A 20,818-nucleotide genomic window follows, 5' to 3' on the forward strand; every position below is an offset into this window, starting at 1 on the left:
ATTTTTATTTTTTTTATCTCACTTTTAATAAACCTCAATTTATTTAACCCTTCTTTAAAACTATTCAGACTTTCTCCTCAGCTAATGTACTAATTTACAAATTAGTACATTTTATGAACCTGTTTTTTTTTATATATTTACCTCCAGTTTGAATTTCAATTCAACAGGAGCCTTCACATGAAAATAACATCAAATAATGTTTGAAAATCTTCATATTCATAAAACATTTGCGTTAGAGGTATCTTACCTGAAATTCCTCTTAAAAATGCTAAAAATGATGTTTTGCAAGACCCCCGTTAAATGTTGGCAACCACAGTACCGACACAGAGTGAGCAGTTCAGTCATATTTAATTTGCATATTTTCACAAGGGCAGAATGCAGATTTGAAATAGCAAAGAAATAAATCATTATAAAACATTTTTCAAGAGGACCTCATAAGTAAGGACAACTCATCAAACTGTCAGGGGCTTGTGGTATAAAAAAAATGTCTCCGTTAGATTAAAACATTTTACACCTTTAATATGATTTTTATTCTGTATAATTCAAATAACAAAAACAACTGGTGTGCAGATCCCAGAACAAATATGAGCCTTTTGAATCAGTTTTAACAATCAGTTTTCTTGCGTTCACACCTACAGCTCAAGTGTCCTGACAGATTTTTCAGAATGTGTCTTTAAGCTAAAGCCACCGCTTGGAGAAAAATTGCAGAGTGAAAATCATCTAACTGATTCAGCTCGCAGAAAGATACTAAATAAATACCATAGCAGTATGGCACAGAGAGAACAGTCTACAGGACATGAATGTGAATACAGTTTGAGAAATCAAAAGCCAGACACGTCGCCAAAAGTGGTGAAGCAACAGTGTGGACGCCGTTCTGCGAGACTGCAAAGAGCTTAGGAGCAACATTAAAGAGGTTGCGGGAATTTTCAAAAACAATACTGACTATGCTTTTAATACAATAACAACCCCCATTTTGTTTGTATGTCTAGACTAAGAAGCAGGGTTTCAAAACAGATGCCTTTTCTTCCAAAGAAAACATCCAGCCCTAAATAAAATATTCTAAAGGGTTATGATTTGATGAAACCAAACATATATTTCTGGTATGCTAAGTAATAAAAATAATCTGCACCAACAGATCATGGTATGGGGTTACTTTTTTTTCCAGATGAAATTGGTTTTGTTAAAATTAAGGAAATTACTGTATGTAAAGTGGCAAATACTAGTTTGTTTTAATTCAAATCCCTCAGTTATTTGTCCAGAGGATCAAGTTGCACAAGTTTTCTCCCTATTTTCCAGCATAACAAGGAGTCTAAGCAAAATTGCCCACCTAAAGAGGACTGTCCACAAAAAGATGGCTTCATAATCTAACTTTTGCAAAAGATTGCAATGAAAAACAGAATACTTGATGTTTTTGAATTGCAATAGGCATTAAATGTATTACCTTAAGGGTATGTGCAATTAGGGAATCAGACAGCTCTTTTACTTTTAACATTTCTTTCCCCATTTTTTTGCTAAACGTTTGTACAGGATTTATGTCACAGTAGAGGTATAAAAAAAAGTTAATTGTTTTTAATGGTCCTATTGTATAATCATCAAATAACCTGCCATTCTAGATGTGAATACAGTTTGAAAATCCATTGCACATACAAAACAAACACAGAAGAAGTAAATTATCTACTTGGTAGATGTTTCTGTACTTTGCACAATACTCAAGATTTCAGGATGCAACTGAACGCAGGACATTTTTGGCAACACTGTTCAACATGAATTTTCCAGAGGTTTCTGAATCCTTAAAGACTGTCATAGATTTTGCAGTGTAGATATGCCAGTTTCTGTGCCCTGCTTTTCCTCAGCATTAAAAACCACTCCCAATGGCTCAGCTCTACCACCCTGTATCCCGCAATTTTTAAGTGTCGTCTCTTCATGGCATGAAGCCCCAGCAGCTGCTGTGACTGTATGCAGTAGTGGTTCCTGTTTGAGATCTGGACAGCAATTTTGACTGAGTCTTTAATGCCTTGGCGAACCGAGTCCCGGTTGCTGCGGCTGGGTTTGGTGAGGGTTTCTACCATGTCATTGGTAAAATTTAAAACCGAGTCAAACACTCTCCCATCTTCGTCAGGTGGTAGCTGTTGGCATGGTGTCTCTCCAACTGAGGAAGCTGCTATAGTTGCTGGAGGAAGCTCAGTGGAGTTTTTGCCTTTTATTAATTGGGCTAAAAGGTTGTCTGTGATCGTTACTCCTGAGTTTATTTTCTCCCAGCTTTGGGGAGAAGGAACCATTGCGGGATTCTGCTTAGGGCACAGTAGGTTCACAGGTATTGGTTGTCCTTTGGGGTCCAGATGTATTTCCAGATCGATGGAGCGAGTATGCGGCATGATCATTCTTTTGCATACAAATTTGTCTCCACCGAGAAGATCCTGAAGAGCCGATTCTGCCTCCAAAACCTCTGGTTTCAGGCAGACGTCCGACTGTGCGAACGTCCACAGCATTTCCGCCACCTCTTCTCTGAGTTCGCCACTCAACCGTGGGCCTTTCCACTGAGGGAGCTCCAGAGCCACAGCTGCATCCAAGGTGAACAAATCCTTTTTCAGCTCTAGCTTGGAGTTTCTCAGTGCTAAGTGGACAAACTCAGGACTTAGAGCTAATGTAACAAGATCCTCAGGAAACTGAGAAACAAAAGCCAAACCTAGAAGACCAGTCAGCAGGTGTTCGGGGTATTGCTGGAACTCTGCTTTCCTCTGCCTCAGGGCGTCTGTCAGGCTCGCATAAAAACTCTGATTCTGAGCTGGAAGGAACCCTAAGGTGGCAAAGGCCCACAGGAGTTTGCTTGAGTCTTTACTCCTGCAATGTGGCACAAGAGAGGGAACTCTCTCTGCAATAGAAGTCAGGATGCTATCACTACGATAATGAAGAGCTGAACAAGTTAAAGTCACATGCATCAGGCCCTGGACTCCCATCCGATGAGCCCGTTGAGGAACTTCCTTTTCCATGGCTTCCAACCATGTCCTGTGAAAAAGATAGCTGAAACGCAGGTATTTCAACACATTGACCATTGCAAAGTCACCCATCTCAGTCACAACAGAGACTGCCTTATCAACAATACGAGAAACTGCTCCCTCTGGAAGTGAGGTTTGGGCTTTAAAGAGTCCCAAACATACAATGCCTACCTCCTCAGGATGCATTTGTGCTAAATGACGCATGAGAAGTGGCTTTATAAGATAGATCAAGTCTTTTGGACAGTGCCTACCTTCGCCTATTATGTAAAGGAGATGTACCAGCTCAGGGACTCCTACTTGTCCTAAATAAAGATGAACTGACTCAAAGAGACGCTGCAAGAACTGTGGCACCTGTCTCCTAATACAGCGCCACAAGTCAGCAGCTAATAATAACTGATGTAGTGTCAGCTGGTTGGCCCGGCAGCTCAGTTCGGCTTCGTACACCTCGAGCACGGTGTGGGACGAGGGTATCTCCAACCACACAAACGACTGTAACACCTCCAGCAGCTGTAGGTCAGAGAAGAGACGGAGGTGCTCGACAGAATATCGGAGAAGCATGACAAACCGCTGGTCACTTTGCAGCAGAGGCATCTTGTCTGGGTCCAACTTGCTGAGCTCCAAGAGAAACTGCAACACGTCAGCTGGCTTCATCCTGCCCCTTAAAACAAACACTTTTTGAAGGAGTGGCAACAATTCTACCCATTCTACTGGTTGAGGTCGCTGGGTGAGGTCAAGGGACATGGAAGCATACTCTGGTCTGCATTTAAGGAAGGCTCGTGTGTCAACTTTAACATCTGGTGTGACTGGCTTCTTGTTGTAGGACGACACAGATGGCACTTCGGTTTCAGATGCTTTGTTTAGAGCTAAATCAAGAAGTGTGTTTTTGGAGCTTGAGAGGTGCCGTGAGCAACTCACGCTGTAGTGGTTGCTCTGCTGCCAAAAGGAAGCACTGAAAAACTGCTCCTCTTCAGAGCTATCCATCTGACTGGTAGAATTAGCAGAAGTTCTTGCAACATGATATGACGAAGGATTGTAGTACAGTTTGTATCCACTTTGGGAGGAAACATCTGACCCATTCTTGTTTTCCTCCTGATCGCTTATCTCTTCCCTTGTTTTGGTGTGAATGTGTTGACCTTGGGTGAGACTTCTTCTCCAGCCAGGAAGGGAGCAGACCCGCCGACACAGCACACGGGTGGCCATCAGTGTGTCGCGCTGAAACAATTTGAACACATAAAAATCCAGTCAACTTGAGATTATACTGCTAAAAAGGCATAGAAAGCATTCAAACTGGAGCTGTTTGCAGTACCTTACATAAGTATTTGCACCCCTTGAACGTTGTTGAATTTAATAATAACCGCCACAATTTGCAATACATTTTATTAGGATTTCCCATGATACACAAATACAAGGCAGTGCATTATTGTGAACTGGAAGACAATTTCTGGGAATTGTTTTTTTTGTTTTGTTTTTTTTAGCAAAGCAAAATATGAAAAAGGTTGTATTTTAATTCAAACACTTCTTCTCTGATACCCCTAAAGAAAATTATATGCAACCATTTACTTTCAGAATGAGTGGAGGCCAAACTGCAACACCAAAGGAAAGTCTAGTGAATCAATATGAACTACTTTCATATCGATTTGTTAATCTAACCATCTAACTGTTTATTAGATTTTAAAAAATCTAATAAACCATAAATCAACAATTAATTGTAAGTCGGTTAATTGTTTGCATCCTTATACATGATGTTATACATAATGGAAAACTAACACTGCACATCATCCTGAAAACACAATTTCACCAGTAAAACCAGTGGCAGACTCAAGCTGTGAGGACGCATTCATGCTTTCCACAGTGAATGGGACACTGCTCAGAATTGATGGTAAAATGGATGGAACAAACAAATTGGAAGAACACCTGTACTTGCAGAGAATGATGAACTTCCAGCAAGACAATACACCAAAATCTACAGCCAAAAGTACAATAGACTGGTAGATTAAACTGTATTACTACTCAGTTTTAAATTGAACTTAAAATCTGAATACTTAAAAGTGTATATTCACAGATGATTTATATATTATCTGTCTGAGCTTGAGCTATTTTGCAATGAAGAATTTAGTCTTTAGCTGTGCAAATCCAGTAAAGAAATATTCCAAGAGAACTGAAGTTGCAGCTGATGTTGATGTATTCAGTCCTGACTGAAAACAAATTCATGTCACATTTCTCTGATTTGTGTTCACAAAGTAGCTTTTAAACAATCTCACAAATATGTAATACCTTGGTTTGATCTATCACAGAAGATCACAACAATACATAAAAACGTAAAGATGTAAAATGACAAAAGGTGAAAAGTAAAAGGGTAAAAATACTTCTACTGGACGGTGCATATTGATGCCCAAATAGAAAACAAGCTAAAAGCCATCAGTCTGAGAAAAAAGCACCACTAATTTACTGAAGTTGATGTTACAGCATAATACAAAGACTTTTGAGGAAAACACCACATTACACAGCTAGGCAGTGCCATGAATCATTTTATTTTGACTAATTGAAAGCTGTATCGACTACTCTGCAAAAAAAATTAATGCCCGTGACATAATTTATATTGCTTTACTTGCCACTATTGACAAAAACCGTTTTAGTGTCAAATGAGTTACGCTAAAAAGGTATGTTAACACAAATAAATGCTCACACATTTACTTTGTTTTTTTTTAAGCGTGTAAGGCTCTCCATTTCCCTATACTAATCGATTTTTACATGTGTTTCGGGGACTAAAGTTTGTTTTGACTCTGTTTTAACATTGCTGTTTTGAGTCCAACATAACAAAGTTCTTAGCCTTTAAATGATATAATTTTGTAATAAGGGATTTTCTTAACTCACCTTCTACTCTTCAATCCAGCTGTGAAATACACCGTAAAGTGAAAGACATCGTAAAACCTCATTGAACTGTGCACAGAAGACACATTTTACCATTTGAGACGAGTTAGAGTCAAACCGGAAATAGCGGGATTTAATTTCCAAAATAAAAGAAGATAACCTGTTGTAAATCACACGATGGGTATCAATAATGTTTTTAGATCAAAGTAGATAAATTTAGTTATCTCATAGTTATCATATATATGTATTTCTAAAAATTAAATAGTTGTAGTGAACTCCGTTTTGTGTTAATGTTCTTTTATTATGAAAGAAAAACACTTCGTGGGACGGGGAGAGCTTCTGCTTTTCAACCGAACAGCGTTTGACCTATGGCAGCCGGTTAGGCTCAAACAACAGAAACCAGAAATCCAATTTCAGGAACGTGAACTAAAAATATTGATCTTGAGTTTTTAAGCTTTTTTGCAACTTAAAAACTGTAAAACAAAAATAAATAAATAAATAAATAAATCTATTGAACTTAAAGTAATAAATTTTTATGGGGAATGCTTTTATTTTCTGTTTGTTACTCCTTTTAGAATACAAGTCTTCTAAACCACTTTGGTCAATATAAAGTAAAAGTAGTCACCCTATGTTACATATTTTTTATTTTTTTATTAATTATTAAAAGCAGCATATGCAGTATTCTTTAGTAGTTCTTTACAACAATATTTTGCCTTGGCAATAATTGTCCACTCTTGCATGAATAAGTAATCTAAATATGTCAGACTAAACAGGCCTGTTTAGAAAACACCACAAACATTCTGTCAGATTTTGCTTTTCTACTGGTTCTAAAGACTACTAAAAGAATCTTCAGGTTTCTTGCACATTTTGATCAAAACTGGTTAATATTTAGAGTTGTTCAAAATTTTACTTCAAACTGACAAAACCACGGAGTTCTTTTACAAAAGAACTCCATATGCATGTTTCAATATGCATATGGTAATCTTTTGATGTGGCACATTGATGATGTGCTAAACACTTGGGTTGATTGGTTTCATCATATCTCCCATAGGGTTTTAAAATACATTACAATTGTAACATGTCTAACACAGTCCTTAATTACAGAAAACCCTGCTATTTTTAATTTTTGCTGTTGGCTTTGTGGCAGCCTCCGTGACTGGTTTTTAGCATTTTTTTAGGGAAACATCAAATTTCAGTATTGTTTCTGGTGCCCCATACATTTCCCCCAAATATTGATGCCTTTTATAACTGTAAATTGTGTGAATACTTTGCGTTGTACCCTTTTCCTTTCTGGAATATTTGTACAATTAAATTATTTTATCCACCTTACTATGCCTTTAGTGAAAAGATGCCAATGATGAGACAACTCTGCCATCAGCTGTGATTAATTTCAAGTTAAGTAGACTAACTTTAATTGTTGATACCTATAAACACAATACGACTAAATGTAAATGACTTGTTTTAAATCACAGGAAAGCTTTGTAGCAGGAGTGTGAACACTTTTGAGATCAGTAGTACATTTTATATTGTTTTCTGTTGACTTTATAATTTGAAATTATGTCATTTCTTTTCTGCCTGATCCTCTTAAACTTCAATCATATTTAAGAGGTGACAGATGCAAAAATATTCAAGACAATAATCATCTATAGATTGATTTTCAATCTATATATAGCTCTCAGAGTCAAAGTACAAAATATCACTCCTACCAAGTTGTACTTTTACATAAAAGTGCAACTAAGTAAGATGCATCTGAGAAAATAAATCTTTAACTTTTTTATGCTAGTTTCACAATGCAACATAAAGATGAAACATAGTTTTTTGTATGCAAATGTACTATAAGAAAAGCTGGACAAACTGTAATTAAGTATTGTTGTTTTGTAACGAAAATTTATTTAAAATCTAAGTGTGGCATAAGGTTTTGCTTGCAAACTGAGCTTGAAGTACAAGCTAAAACTCATAATGCAAAATTCGATGGTGAATTTCAATAATAAAAAGTATTTTATTCCAAAATAAAAAAATTAAAAAAAATAAAATATAAAATATGTCTCATTAAGTTATGTTTTATCGCTTTATTTATTTTTTGAAAAAAAAAAATCCGTTTTAAAAATAAATTAAATCAAATTAAAATTAAAATGTGTACATAAAGTTAGTAAAAACTTTAGATGCAAACTTTAATTAAATTTAATTGATTTTCGTTTTTTTTTTTCATAATGAAAAGGAATACAATTCACCTGAAGACGTAAGGCCTGAAGCGGACAAACTTGGCAGAGGAAGTAACCGATTTATGTTAATGAAGTGAGTTGGGGTCCGGGCTGGGAGCCGCCCTTCATTCACCACATGGTTAAACCCAGACTCTACTCGCGCCACTTTCGCAATCTTACTACGACTCTCAAACTCTCGGCAAATCAAAATAGTAGCACATGGTTGTGCACTTTTACTTTTCCCTCCCTAAGTCCTCGTTGAACGCGAGATTTCTTCTCAGGTTTGCAAGAAACAGAGTAAATGGTAAGTCAGAATAAGTCAGTGAAAGATGGTGGATTTTTTTTTAGAAGCTGATGTCTAATACCACGCGTGTTATTGGCAGGAAACCTGTTGTTAGCCTATTTTTGGGGAGATGCTTGAAGAAAGTGAAATACTAAATGCGACGCGGAGCCCACATGAAATAAAGTAATAACGTGTTTTAATCTGGATTTATCGCATTTGAAAATAATGTTGTAGAAGCGCATGCCAACCTCTCCACCATGATAGTAGAATGAGGGAGATTTGAAAAGCATGTGTCGCTGCGGCTGCACCTCAGCACGATACCTCGGGAAAGTGATTCTCCCTAGTTAATAAACAAAACTCTGCACTTTATAGCTGCAGTTTCGTCATTTAAACTCTTGTACTCGGGCTACAGATCGATATGTGGCTAAGACATGATGTTTTCGAGCAGTTTCTGGGCAGTGCTGTGCATTTAAAAGTGCCTCCAGAACAAAGCAGTAGCACATGGGACTACAAGCAGGCCGCAGCTATCCTGTTAGCTGCTAATGCAAACTCGGGCTCACGCATACAAACTGTGGCTGTTTACATGAGCCGTTATCGGCTGCAATGGTGGAGTGCGTAACCGGAGGCACGCTTAGTCATATTTACAGTTGGTAAATTTACCAATTAGGTTTTATTTAAACTATAAACGAGAAGCTGAGCTTGCTAACCTTGATAAGTACTAACAGAAGACGAAGTGTAGCTTTGCCCACTGCAAGAATACTTTTCGTGTACAAAGTTATTACCGCAGGTGTTTAGTTGCATGGAGGGGGAAAAAACGTATCGGGCATGATTATTTTCTAAAACTAGTCAAAGTAGCGCATTTACACAATATTTTTTGTGAAGAACCCTGTGTGTCGACCCCTAGCTTGTTGTGCGTTGGGACTACTGCTTAAGTTTGCTGCGTGGGACAACTCCCACGCATCGGGTTAGCTTTTGCGCTTAAACGTTTTAGCGTCGCAGTTTTATTTCTCTTATGATTCCAGAGAAGAAGACGGATAGATATAATATCAAACGCGTGAAAGTATGGACTTCCAGGCGCCATGTTAGCGCGTGGGGGAGGGGCACAGAAATGTTGCTGGAGCGCCAATGTTGGTGTCCTCAAGCAGTCCAGGTTCAAATTGGGGTCCCGCATTCAACTTTGCTGTAGAAACCATTACAATAGTAGCTTTAGGTCAGTCCTGTTAGCTACCTAAGTACTTAAAATGAATATACAAAATGCAATAATTATCTCTGCAATCATTCATTCTGCTGGTTAAATAAGAATATTTAATTGTAGACCTCAGCTACACTACTCCTTGTGTTTTTACTTTAAATTAAATCAGCTTTGATTAAAGGGGCTTCAATTAGAAACTGCAATATGTATCCAGTTAATGGCAAAGTCGTAATTAACTACTTTAACAGTCAAACAAAAAGACAAACGATGACCTGTAAGTGATTGTAGTAGGTAATGTTGTGCTTAACATACTTTGCTCTTTCCCAACAGGCGAACTTCCTCAACTAGCATTTAGAGTTAGAAGCAAGGAGAGCCAATAGGTGAAGAAAATATGAAAATGATTTTACTGTTTTTCTTTTATTTAGTAAAAGAAAGTATAATCGATCATGTGAAAAGTTAGCCCCTATATCTTGATTAATAAAAATGTCCAGATTTCCTCTCCATACCTCATTTTGTAGCTCATTAAAAGGTTTTGTGTTTTTTTTTTTTTTTTTTTCTGTAGAATAGAAGAGGTCTGACAGTGAAATATCAAGCACAGCCTGAATGGTTAGAAATGCATCAGTCAGTTAGTCTCAGATAGCAATTAGGCAGTTTTTCCTTTATCCACCTTGACTGGTGATTTGTAGGTTGGATGCTGAATTTTTTTGTTTTATTTATTCTTTATTCAGAAGTGTCCAAGTCCAGCACTCGGGACCTACTATCATGTAACTTTTAAATGCACCATTTTTCCAAAATGCCTGAGCACATGGCAGAATTCATTCAACATTTCATTAAGCTCTACAGAAGCCTGGTAATGAACCAATCATTTCATTTAGGTGCATTAGTAGCAGAAATGCATCTAAAAGTTGCATATTTTTTAATGCATAACTTATTCATAATTGGGGATATTTTGGTAATTATTTTATAATTTATTGTTTTGAAGTACTATCTCATTAAAGAACTTGAGAAACTTGAGGAAAACTACCTAAATTTAATTAGTTTTAAAGTGCTTGCTTATAAGAAATAATTATAGAGTAACATATGTATGACAAGCTGATATTTATTAGTTGAGTAGTCAAGTTGGACCATGTGTGAAATACATTTTTATTTCCCAAATTATTTAGTTTTTCCCTGATCGGGATATTTGCCCAGGTTGCCAGCTTGCAGTGGATTGTCTGAGACAAAAAAATAAAGAGTGATTTATTCTAATCAGTTTAGTTTGTCTTTCTTTTTTGTAAATGAATTAATCTCACATTAAAATTATTGGTGAATATACCCAGGATAAGACGGTGGGATTGCAGTAAAGGCAATTTTGTAACTTGATTATAAATCCTTAATGTATTAAAAAATCCAACTTGTCCTCAAGAATCTGTGCTGTCACATAGGTCATAAATGTGCAGTTGGTGGATGAAACTGTTGCAACACGTTCGGGTGTGCCACATTCACAATTCCTCTTTAAAATTGTTGTATAAAATGTGTGATTTGACATCTTCTACTCAGATATTTGTACATTTATTTTGTAAATGAACCCTAGCTTTGGCACTACTTTTTTTTTTTTTTTAAGCTACTTTTGACCACATTTGTCAGTCTTTACATACTAAGTTGTAAAACTGGTTACATCTTTTGTAGTTTCTGGCACAAAAAAAGTTTGGTAGACATGGAGATGAATTCCATCAGTTTGAATAATCTCCAGATATCCATTCTGCATGAAAGCTTTAAAAAAATGTTTTTAAAACCTTGGAAATTTGTTTAGACATTTGTTTTGCAAAATATTTGCTAATCTGGACCTGACCATTTTTGAATGTCGGATTGCTAGCCAAGGCAACAAATGTTTTCAGAACAAAACTAATACCGACTATACCATTGAAATTCCCATTTCTTTTAAAAACGAATAGAACCAGCTGAAAACGTTGGATTTAATTCAAATCCAACCTTGATTTCCCTTAATCAAAAATGTTGTAATGGTATTAATCTGCTTGGTTTTCCAGTTGAATCTGTATCATAATTTTGAAAAGGTCAAATGCATCTAATCCTTAAAAAGCGGGCTGTGTTGCTCTTGTTTATTAAAAAGAAATCGGATGTTGAATGAGTTGCTTAGAAGCAGTTTATTTAAAAGTGACTGATCTGCACAAATATTGATTTGCCACTTGTGTATCTCTATCCGGTTAAATACAGTGCTTCTAGGTAGCTTTTACACAATGGTGTCTACCAACACAAAAATGTGGTTGATTTATATACTTCTTCCTCAGCTGTGTTGGAAGACTGATTATAATGGAACCATTAATTGTCTGGAACCCACTGATTTCAGCTCTTTTATTACCCAGATGTTTTTTTTGCTCCCGTTTTTCACAAATTTAAATTGAATTTCTTTGATTACCGTCACCACCTGGCCTCGGCATGTTGACAGAACTTTCTGCACATCTTTTGCTTTTTGTAGCTTGCATAATGCATTGTGAATGTACGGTAATGCTGGGAGGGACAATGTGCTCACTTCTGAATTTAAGTTGCTGACCTGCTCTTAATACTTATTTACCGTTGCAGGAACCCCGCATGCATCTTCACCTGCTGGCCAGCGCCCATCTTATTTTAAAGAAGTCGCCGTCTGGAATCAAAGGAAATGCCACGTGAACATTTTAAAGTCACTGTAGTGTCAAAGTGCTTACAGTGCAGGTAGTTTTCTAAAAATCTACTGCAGTGAAGGCACTTTCAGCACTGTGCTGATAATGTGAACTAAAGGAGCGGGTCTATTCACCAAGCCCAGCTGGGTTGTGACTGCGCTGAATGGCCTGAATGCGACTGCTCTTGTTGACGCACATCTGCAGGATCTCGCTGTAAAAGGTTACCGTGGGCTTTATGGAGCCAAGAATCAATATTTGAAGAAAACATGCAGGATTTGTAAGATATTTTATCTAGCGCTAGCCATGAAGCAATCTTTCTTCTAGTTGTATTTTATATCCATTTCTATCATAACATTTGCGTTTGTTTTTGTCTTCTAGTGCTTATGCTAAGGTGCATCTAGTGCAGATAGTGAAATAGACTAGCACCTACTGCCCTAAGTGCTCCTTCTGGCATAAGGAGCTGGGATTCTCATCTGCCTCGTTCCGAATGTGTTCACCTGTAAACAAACGGTATTGTCAGTTCTCTGTTAGTTTTGCATAGTTGCGCTGCAAGAAGAAATGAGTTGTGCAAATCTATGCAAAACTGACGGGGCCCTGTGTTTTCATCCGAATCCTACCGAAAATTTCAATTCTTCCCACACGGCGGTCAATCGGGTTTTCTCCTCCGCTCCGTTTAAAAAGGCAAATGCAGGTTTCAGTAGTATTAAAGTGCTTATAGTGCAGGTAGTTATGTGGATTTCTACTGCAGTGTGAGCACTTGAAGTACTTCTAGACTTGATCCTCATGAGGAGAAGCTGCGGGGGGTATCTTGCACACGTGGGTCTCTGGTTAGTTTTGCTGGTTTGCTTTCAGCTTTCCAAGGTAGTGCTGTGCAAATCCATGCAAAACTGATCATAGAACTGAAATGATTCTTGTCAGAAAGGATCCCTTTCTGTGCAGGTTGGGAGAGGTGACAGTGCTCTATGCTTAGGTGGTATTGCACTTGTCCCGGCCTGTTGAGGACAGGGGAACAGTTCTGCATCCGTCAAGGATTTATCGTCCTGGTTGTATCAATTTCCTGTACGTGTTCTAGACGTTCATACTGTACGGTCAATTGTTTGGGTTTGCTAATGTTTGTAAAGTTTTTAATGCTCTCTTGAGGAACTGTAAAATGAAATTTGAAATATAACATGTTTACAATCATTATTTTTTTTAAATAAAATAAGATGAGTGGGTTTGTGCAACATTGAAGCTTTTTAACCTGTCGTTCTTTGTAAGTAATGGCAAAGATGAACTGTATGCAATAGGACGGGTTGAGTGTTCAAAAATGTGTGCTGTTTTTATTAAAAATGAATAATTAATGCTGTGGTTATATGTTAAATGGATGTTCCATAAGAAAATGCTGCAATTAAAAATTCATATTAAAACGCTACAGTGGATTCAAAATTGGTGATCACATGTTTCAATGCAAGATTTTGCAGTTGAAGGTGGTTCTCCAATTATCAGTCTCCAAATCTAAATATGTAATTAGTTTAACAATATTTCTCTAAATTTTAATCACTGCTAATTTTATGGTTCCCTGTCAAATCTTGTAGGAAATTTCAATTCTGAATTTGTCCTTTGCAAACCTAATTGTTCCTTAGAAAATCAATCATTAAGAATCTGTTGAAACAATTTTCAGTTAGCAACATTTGCTATTAAGCACTTGTTAAAAGATGTTGAATGAATTTCATGTTTTAAAAGAAAAAAAAATACATTCTATAAAAGCTGTGGATTTGCTCCACTGAAATTTTTTACAAAAATAATTTTACACTTGTGAATTTTGTCATTACAACTACAAACCTGACAAACTACAACTGACAAACCAAAAAAAGAGCAGGTATATAAAGTGAAAGGAAAATTGTACAAAGAAGCATCTCCTTATCATAACGTTGCCTCTGCCCTGTGCTATTATGAGATTTGGGAATTCATTAAACATTTGTGGTTGTAAAATGAGATCGAAGAGTTTGCAAGGTACTGTTTCGTGAAGGTTTTCGCATTGAAAATCTAATAATGTAGATGCAATCCGATCTTCCTCCAGCAGAGGGCGATAGCTGCCAATAAATATTTTAAGCAATAGAAGCAGCGTATGAAACCAGTAGAATATCAGATAAGGCCTTAGCTTAATTAAAAATACATTGACCTGAAAGTTATTTAAGAATTTGTTGTACTTTGAGTTGTATTTATATATTTAAGGGAGAAAAGGTCAGATTCTTTACTAACGTATCATTTTAATTCTCTTAAGTTTTCTACTAGATCAAGAAATGTCTTATGTCTGTGGGATCACAGTATAGCCTATTTTTTTCTATTTTATTTATTTATTATAGTTTTTAATTTTATGATCGTTATAATGTGCTACATCAACAAGTTTTGTGCTCCATCTACCCCACGTACAAGTTGCCATGCACAGATCCGATAAATGCCCTGCAGACCTGTGGTCAATGAGCAGACTTTCCATTATTTGCCATTGTATGGTAGGCTGGCAGAGGGAGCCACTCACTGGAGTGTTCACCTTTCATTACACATCCTCTTTACTTGACAGACAAGATAAATGGGAAACATTCAGAGGGGACCTGAACTCCGAGATGCATTTCTGCTTTTCAGGCCATGCCTTCGTGCTCTAACAACCTCTATTTACGCTGATGTCGAGGTATCCCATTTCTTTATGAGACATAGATTGCAGCATGATTGTGGGTTGTCAGGGCGATGGCACCTGGTGACTTCAAGTTATAGCGTTTAATGTGACCTCACTGACAGAAATCCACTTGCACTGCATATTTCTGACTCTCAAAACACAGAATATTAAAATATAATACTTTTGATAAACATATACTTTATAATCCAGTTTTCTTCTTGAAACTCCTTGATGGATTATCACAGAGTTTCAGACATTAATGGTTCCCAGAGGATGTATCTTAATTATTGTGTTGATCTACTGACTTCCGGTGCTGTCATGATGTTATTAACATTCATGAGATTGAGTGAAAAGTCAGAACTGAAATTTTCACACTTTTTATCTTGTTAGTGACCCTGGAATTTGTGACTTCAAACACCATCGAGCCACTTACCAGTTAAACTGTGTCGGTGCCCTGACTCTGTTCACTGTTATGTTCACTTATAATTAGAAAACTTAGATGGGATGAAAGAAGTAAATGTCACGACTGCCTAATCAATTTTATCAAATCTTATTTATATATATATATATATATATATATATATATATATATATATATATATATATATATATATATATATAACACACTTTGGTGTTATACAGACACACAACATTCTCCTCCATCCGTATCCCTACCCTGTCTTACAAAAGAAATAAAAATTATCCAGTAGAAATAAGCATAAAAATTGTCAAGGATGGCTAGTGCAAGTGCTGGAAAATTTATGTAAGTGTATTTTATTTTTATTTCTGGTATTTTTTTATGTGTGTATTCATCTGCTTCTCTCTCCATTCATGAGCACTCCTGATGAGCAAAATGCCTTAAAACAAATCCAGGTTTATTGTAAATCTCCAGATCTTATTAATTAGAAATAATTCATTTGCAGAGTATAAACATCCTATGTTAATAAATAATTACATTCTTTAAAATCACTAGTGTCAAAATTCGAAGCACCCTTATGAATTTCTGTAGGATAAATGTTAGTAAGCACTTTGTGATATTTCAATTTCAAGGGTCTGAGAACTTTGCCCAAGGGCTTTCCATCAACTCTTTGAGTTCACCGAAACATTTAAATAAAAATATGGTGTCATCTACCAAAATAATGGACATTTATCTTTGGGTTTCTCAGATGGATAACAATTTCAGCCAAGTCAACAAAGATCAAGTTCACAAAAGATAGAAATCATCTTCCCTTGCCAAATTAGTCTTTAAAGTTAAATAAGCTTAAAAATGTAAATTTATTTATTAGATGAATTTTTCTTAACCAAAGGAGAAGGAACAAAAATACTTTTCTTATTTCTGAAAATACAAAAATCCTGTGTAAAAGCATAGTCTGACCTGATTTGTTTCATTCATATAGCTATAAATTGCTGATCATTTGATAGTAGATTAGGGTAATTAAGGGTTAGAAGGCTTTTTTCATCCATCTTGCATTATTCAATAAGGAACCTGGTGTGCCAACATTAGGTGACTTTTTAAAAAAAAATGTTTTCATCATTGGCACAAGGACATTTTGCTTTCAGATTTTACAATTTTACAAAAAGGAAAGTTGCTGAGGCAAAAGAAAAGTTGGCCAGTCAGGTTAAAACTGTTCCACTCCTTGTACACTGCGATAAAGCATTTTTAGATTTAGTTTTGCCTCTAGGCAACAGTTTAAAAAATGTATGAGATCTATAGATATTTTGCAATGTTTTTATTTTATTTTACTTTGAAGAAGACTGTAATAACTTTATTTTTTACCTCCACCTTTTCAGGAAGTTTGTGTGAGGCGGTGTAGCTAAAAAGGACTACTTTAAAATAACCTCAAAGCATGACTAAACCACTCCTTTGTAAAATACTTACACAAAGGTACTTTTATCATATCTTAAAATTTTGTGTCTTGGGGTAAAAAAGCAAAAGTTTAATTAACTCATGTGATGAGATTGTGTTGTTCATTCTGACCACTGTAAACCTTTCATCCCAATGTGCCTGTATGTATTCTACCTGTTCATAAATGATCACTTTTGTTTTTGGCCTTGTGAGACAGAGTCCGGTAAAGTTCTCCTGGTTCATCATGTTGGGTGTTCAGCCTTTCTGCATGGTTATATTTTGTCTTGTTCTTTCCTAATCTTGATTCGGAGCTCAGCGCCACACTATCGCCTTCCCTCCCTCCACTTGTGGAGAGAAATAATAGAGATATTTACATACCTCTTAACCCCCAAATGGAACCTGTTGTTTAGCCCAGGCTTTATGCAAGACTGACCTTTGATTGTGAGACAGTCGGTGCCTTCACTGTCTCCTGGATTAACTGAATTTATTGACAGAACTGCCAAGGCTTCCCCTCCTTCTGCATCTGGATGCAACATGCTCCCCTTTCCTTTGAGTAACAACTAAAATCATACTTTGACACCTGCGCACACACACACACAAAAATCAATATAGGATGATACCTTGAGGATCAAACTGATGGGAGACTGTTTGTACACACTTCAATTATTTAGGTTCCCTTGTAAATTATTGTTGTGAATTTGACATAGAATGTTGAGAAAAAAAAAAGACCAATATCAGCAAATTTTCTTGAAGGGCTGTTGATTTAATCAGCTTCTGAAGGTCTGGCTCTCGATATAGATTCTCAAACTTCTAATCAACATGGGCTCTGATAGCAATCACTCAACAAGACTTGTATCTGGTGATACTCACCACACTGTTTAGCACATAAGTTGAGATATAATTTGTGTCACGAAAGGCTAAATCTAGAGAAACCTGGTTAGCTTGTTTTAGTCCTTGTAGGGTTGATTAAATATTCAGAGAAGACCTTGTGTGTTGATGTTACGTCTCTGGGGATTGCTTAATTCTGCTAACAGACACAAAAAATCCCAGTGTCAGGCGCGCTGCTGAGGCTGCAGTTCACTGCTGGCATTCACTCCGATAAGGTTGGTTCCTTCAGCTGACCTCTGTGAGTTAAATATTCCTCTGTCTTTAGATTTTATGCCCGCCCAGAGAATGAACGCGTGCTGTAAGTATGCATCCAGCAAGCTGCACCTGTCAATTTATGCTAATGACACTTTTGAATTAGCCATGAAAAGCAATTAATTCTGTACACAGGTTGGTGAGTACTTCTACAGGGAGCAAAAAACACATGCTGTCTATGTGGCAAGGCAGGAGATACTTGAGTCACAATTAAACAAATACAATAGAACATAAACAATTCTTTTATAATGTGTTCTTATGCTATTGTGACAATCGTGTTACTTGAAAATAGCCTCAACACAAGAATGTTATAATTTACCACAATAACTTCTGGGACAATTTCTCGGCCAGGCCTAACCATGATAGGACTCCACCAAGGCGATAGTGATACTATCATTAAGCAGAAGTGAAATGAGATGACACCAATTAAGCCATATGGTGTTTGGCCACACAAATGCAAAACAAAGGGTCAGCAGATTCCAATTCATAAAACTCACTAATTTTCTTCAGAGTCAGAAGCTACAGACCTCCTGTGGCCTTTATCTGAGATCATAAACAGTGTTTAGAGAATTTCATAGAAGGTATTTCCATGGCTGAGCAACTGGATCCCAGTCTTGCATCATCAGGTGCAACACAAAGCATCTGAGGCAGTGTATGTAAAGCAACCCCCCACTGGACACAGTGGAAATGTGTTCTTTGGAGTGACAAATCATGCCTCTCTGCCTTGGAGTCCAGTTGGCAAGTGAAGGTTTTGCAGTTAACAGTAGAACAGCATGTGTCTGGTTGCTTTGTGTTAGCTATAAGGTTTGGTGCAGATGGGATTAGCATGTGGGGTTGTTATTGAGAAGTTGGACTCAGTCCCTTAGATCAGAGAAATTAACTTTTAATGGTGCAGCAAACCAACACATTTTGAAAAGATTCATGCCTCCAACCTGGTGAGCACAGTTTGGGGACGGTTCCTTCTTGTTCCTGTGTCTGTTTATGGGGCCCAAAGTATGGGCCGCACAAAAAGAAGTGCTGTTTTTGGGTTAGAATGGTTAGGGTTAGGGAAAATATCTGAGTTAGTCATAAATCATAAATGTATGAATGAAAGGAAGTCAGTACAAAGTCCTCAGTTTGTATAGCAGTAGAAGCACGTGTGTATGTTTGTGGCCTGGCATTTTGATACAGTGTATCTAATATATACCATAACTGCTCCTTAAGGGACCCATAAGAAGTGGTGCTGTTTTTGGTTTAGGGGTTAGGTTCAGGACTAAGGTGTGAATTGAGCTTATTTTAGGTTTAGGGTTAGCGTCAGGGTCAGGCTAAAGGGATGCAACAACCATGTATCCCTTTGTGGTACTGTACACCCATTACATGCAAAAGCTGTTGCAGTAAAATGTTTTGTTGGGTTTTTCTAGAAATGAATGAAAAATGAATAGAAGTAAATTCAAAGTCCCTGTGATGATATAGAGAAATATTTTGCATATGTGTGTGTCTGTCTATACATGTGATCGAACACATTACATTTAGATAAAATATTTTAAGCAAAAACAAAGACATTATGAAACCACTGAGTAACATTTGCTAAAAGCACATAGTATTTGTTTTTCAGCTTAGGCTCTCAAGGCACCAATTTCATTCATATTTTTAAATTAAAATAAGTTTGCGTTTTACTATATACATCAAAGTTTTGCATGAAGTGAAGAACCCCAAAGGCTCTGCTACGGTTACATGCAGACTAACTCAGTCACACAGTATGTCTTTAACCACAGTACCTCACCTCTCTCCAATCCATGTCCTATTTTTGCTCACTCTTTCACTTGTCTTTTTTTTCCCTTCCCTTATGGAATGAAACTTCCCTTTGGCTCCAAACTTTGTGCGACCCTCTTCTCGCCTGCCCGGCTAATTTTCAGTGGGTCAGGCAGTCACATGAGCTTGCAAAGTTTCCATCTCTGCCAAAATTGGAAAAATCAGCTGCTTTAGTTATCTGCCCTTGTAATTAGAATTTTCTTTTTGTGATTGAGAGCCTAACCACAAGTTTGCAATCACAGATATATCATCTGACGTATCAGATGATACATCAGATGATATGATCTTGTGAATAGAGGATTGCCACCGATTAGGCACATAAACAGTAGAGTAGCAGCTGTCTGCGAGGGTTGTCTGCTCAAATTGCAGGATGAGGGAGCATAATGTATTTTTATGGATTGAGCAAAGCCAGAGGACAATTACGTTCAATGCATTTTCATGGACTAGGGCAAAATAGGCCTTCATGGCAAACTACAGTGAAGCATCTGTGTGTATTCCATTACTTTTATAGGATGTGAACAGTCTGAAATGTACCATCTGCACCACTTTTCTGATGTTCCCCAAACTCCATTCACACATACACTCAACTTCCATAGCATTATTATGTCATACTTAGAGTAGTTTATTGGAGTCTCTTGCCCAGTCATGCACTGCAGGGGACAGTTCTGCAAGGTGCAGTGGGTTTATTGCATAGTTAGCAGCTGCTGGAAACAAGTTAAGAAGAGCACTGAAGCTGTACTATTAGGGTAAAGAGGTGCTCCACTAGTGAAAAGGAGTGTTTTTTAATCATCCTAATGGATAATGATTTTTTTCTATCTTTAACTGTCATTTTGAAGTACTTTAAGATAACAGTCGTCACATCCTAAATGTCTCAAAATGTATTTTTATTTGTACGATACCCCCAGTGTACTTTTTAAAATAAATTCTGAGCATCAGTATTCCTTAGAGATTCACAAAAAAATAAATAAATAAAGAGAGCAACAACCATGCATCCCTTTGTGGTACACCCATTATATGCAAAAGCCACTGCGGTAAAATGCTTTGTTGGTTGTTTTATTTTTTTTTTTTGCATAGTATTTCCCCAAAGACTAAGGCGAAAATATTAATAAAAACCAAAAATGGAAACATCTTTAATGAAAACTGATTTTACACTTGTTGCCCCTTCCAAATCTATTCCGTCTATCATAA

The 20,818-nt window shown here is 36.9% G+C and overlaps 1 protein-coding gene across 1 annotated transcript; it reads right to left on the reverse strand.

The window, feature by feature from the left end:
• Positions 1-329: 329 nt before the first annotated feature.
• On the reverse strand, positions 330-5,998 carry fastkd5 (FAST kinase domains 5). The gene is made up of 2 exons (XM_008400192.3): positions 5,871-5,998; positions 330-4,208 (listed from the first exon to the last, which is right to left on the reverse strand). The coding sequence occupies exon 2, from the start codon at positions 4,194-4,196 to the stop codon at positions 1,791-1,793; it is 2,406 nt and encodes an 801-aa protein (XP_008398414.1). The 5' UTR covers positions 4,197-4,208; positions 5,871-5,998; the 3' UTR covers positions 330-1,790.
• Positions 5,999-20,818: the final 14,820 nt, after the last annotated feature.

This window comes from Poecilia reticulata, chromosome 2, assembly GCF_904066995.2.
Source record: "Poecilia reticulata chromosome 2, P_reticulata-male-v2, whole genome shotgun sequence".
Taxonomy (NCBI): Eukaryota; Metazoa; Chordata; class Actinopteri; order Cyprinodontiformes; family Poeciliidae; genus Poecilia; species Poecilia reticulata.

Bases quoted from the DNA above. Each gene is read 5' to 3' on its own strand.
- fastkd5 (XM_008400192.3), bottom strand. From the start codon at position 4,196: ATGGCCACCCGTGTGCTGTGTCGGCGGGTCTGCTCCCTTCCTGGCTGG.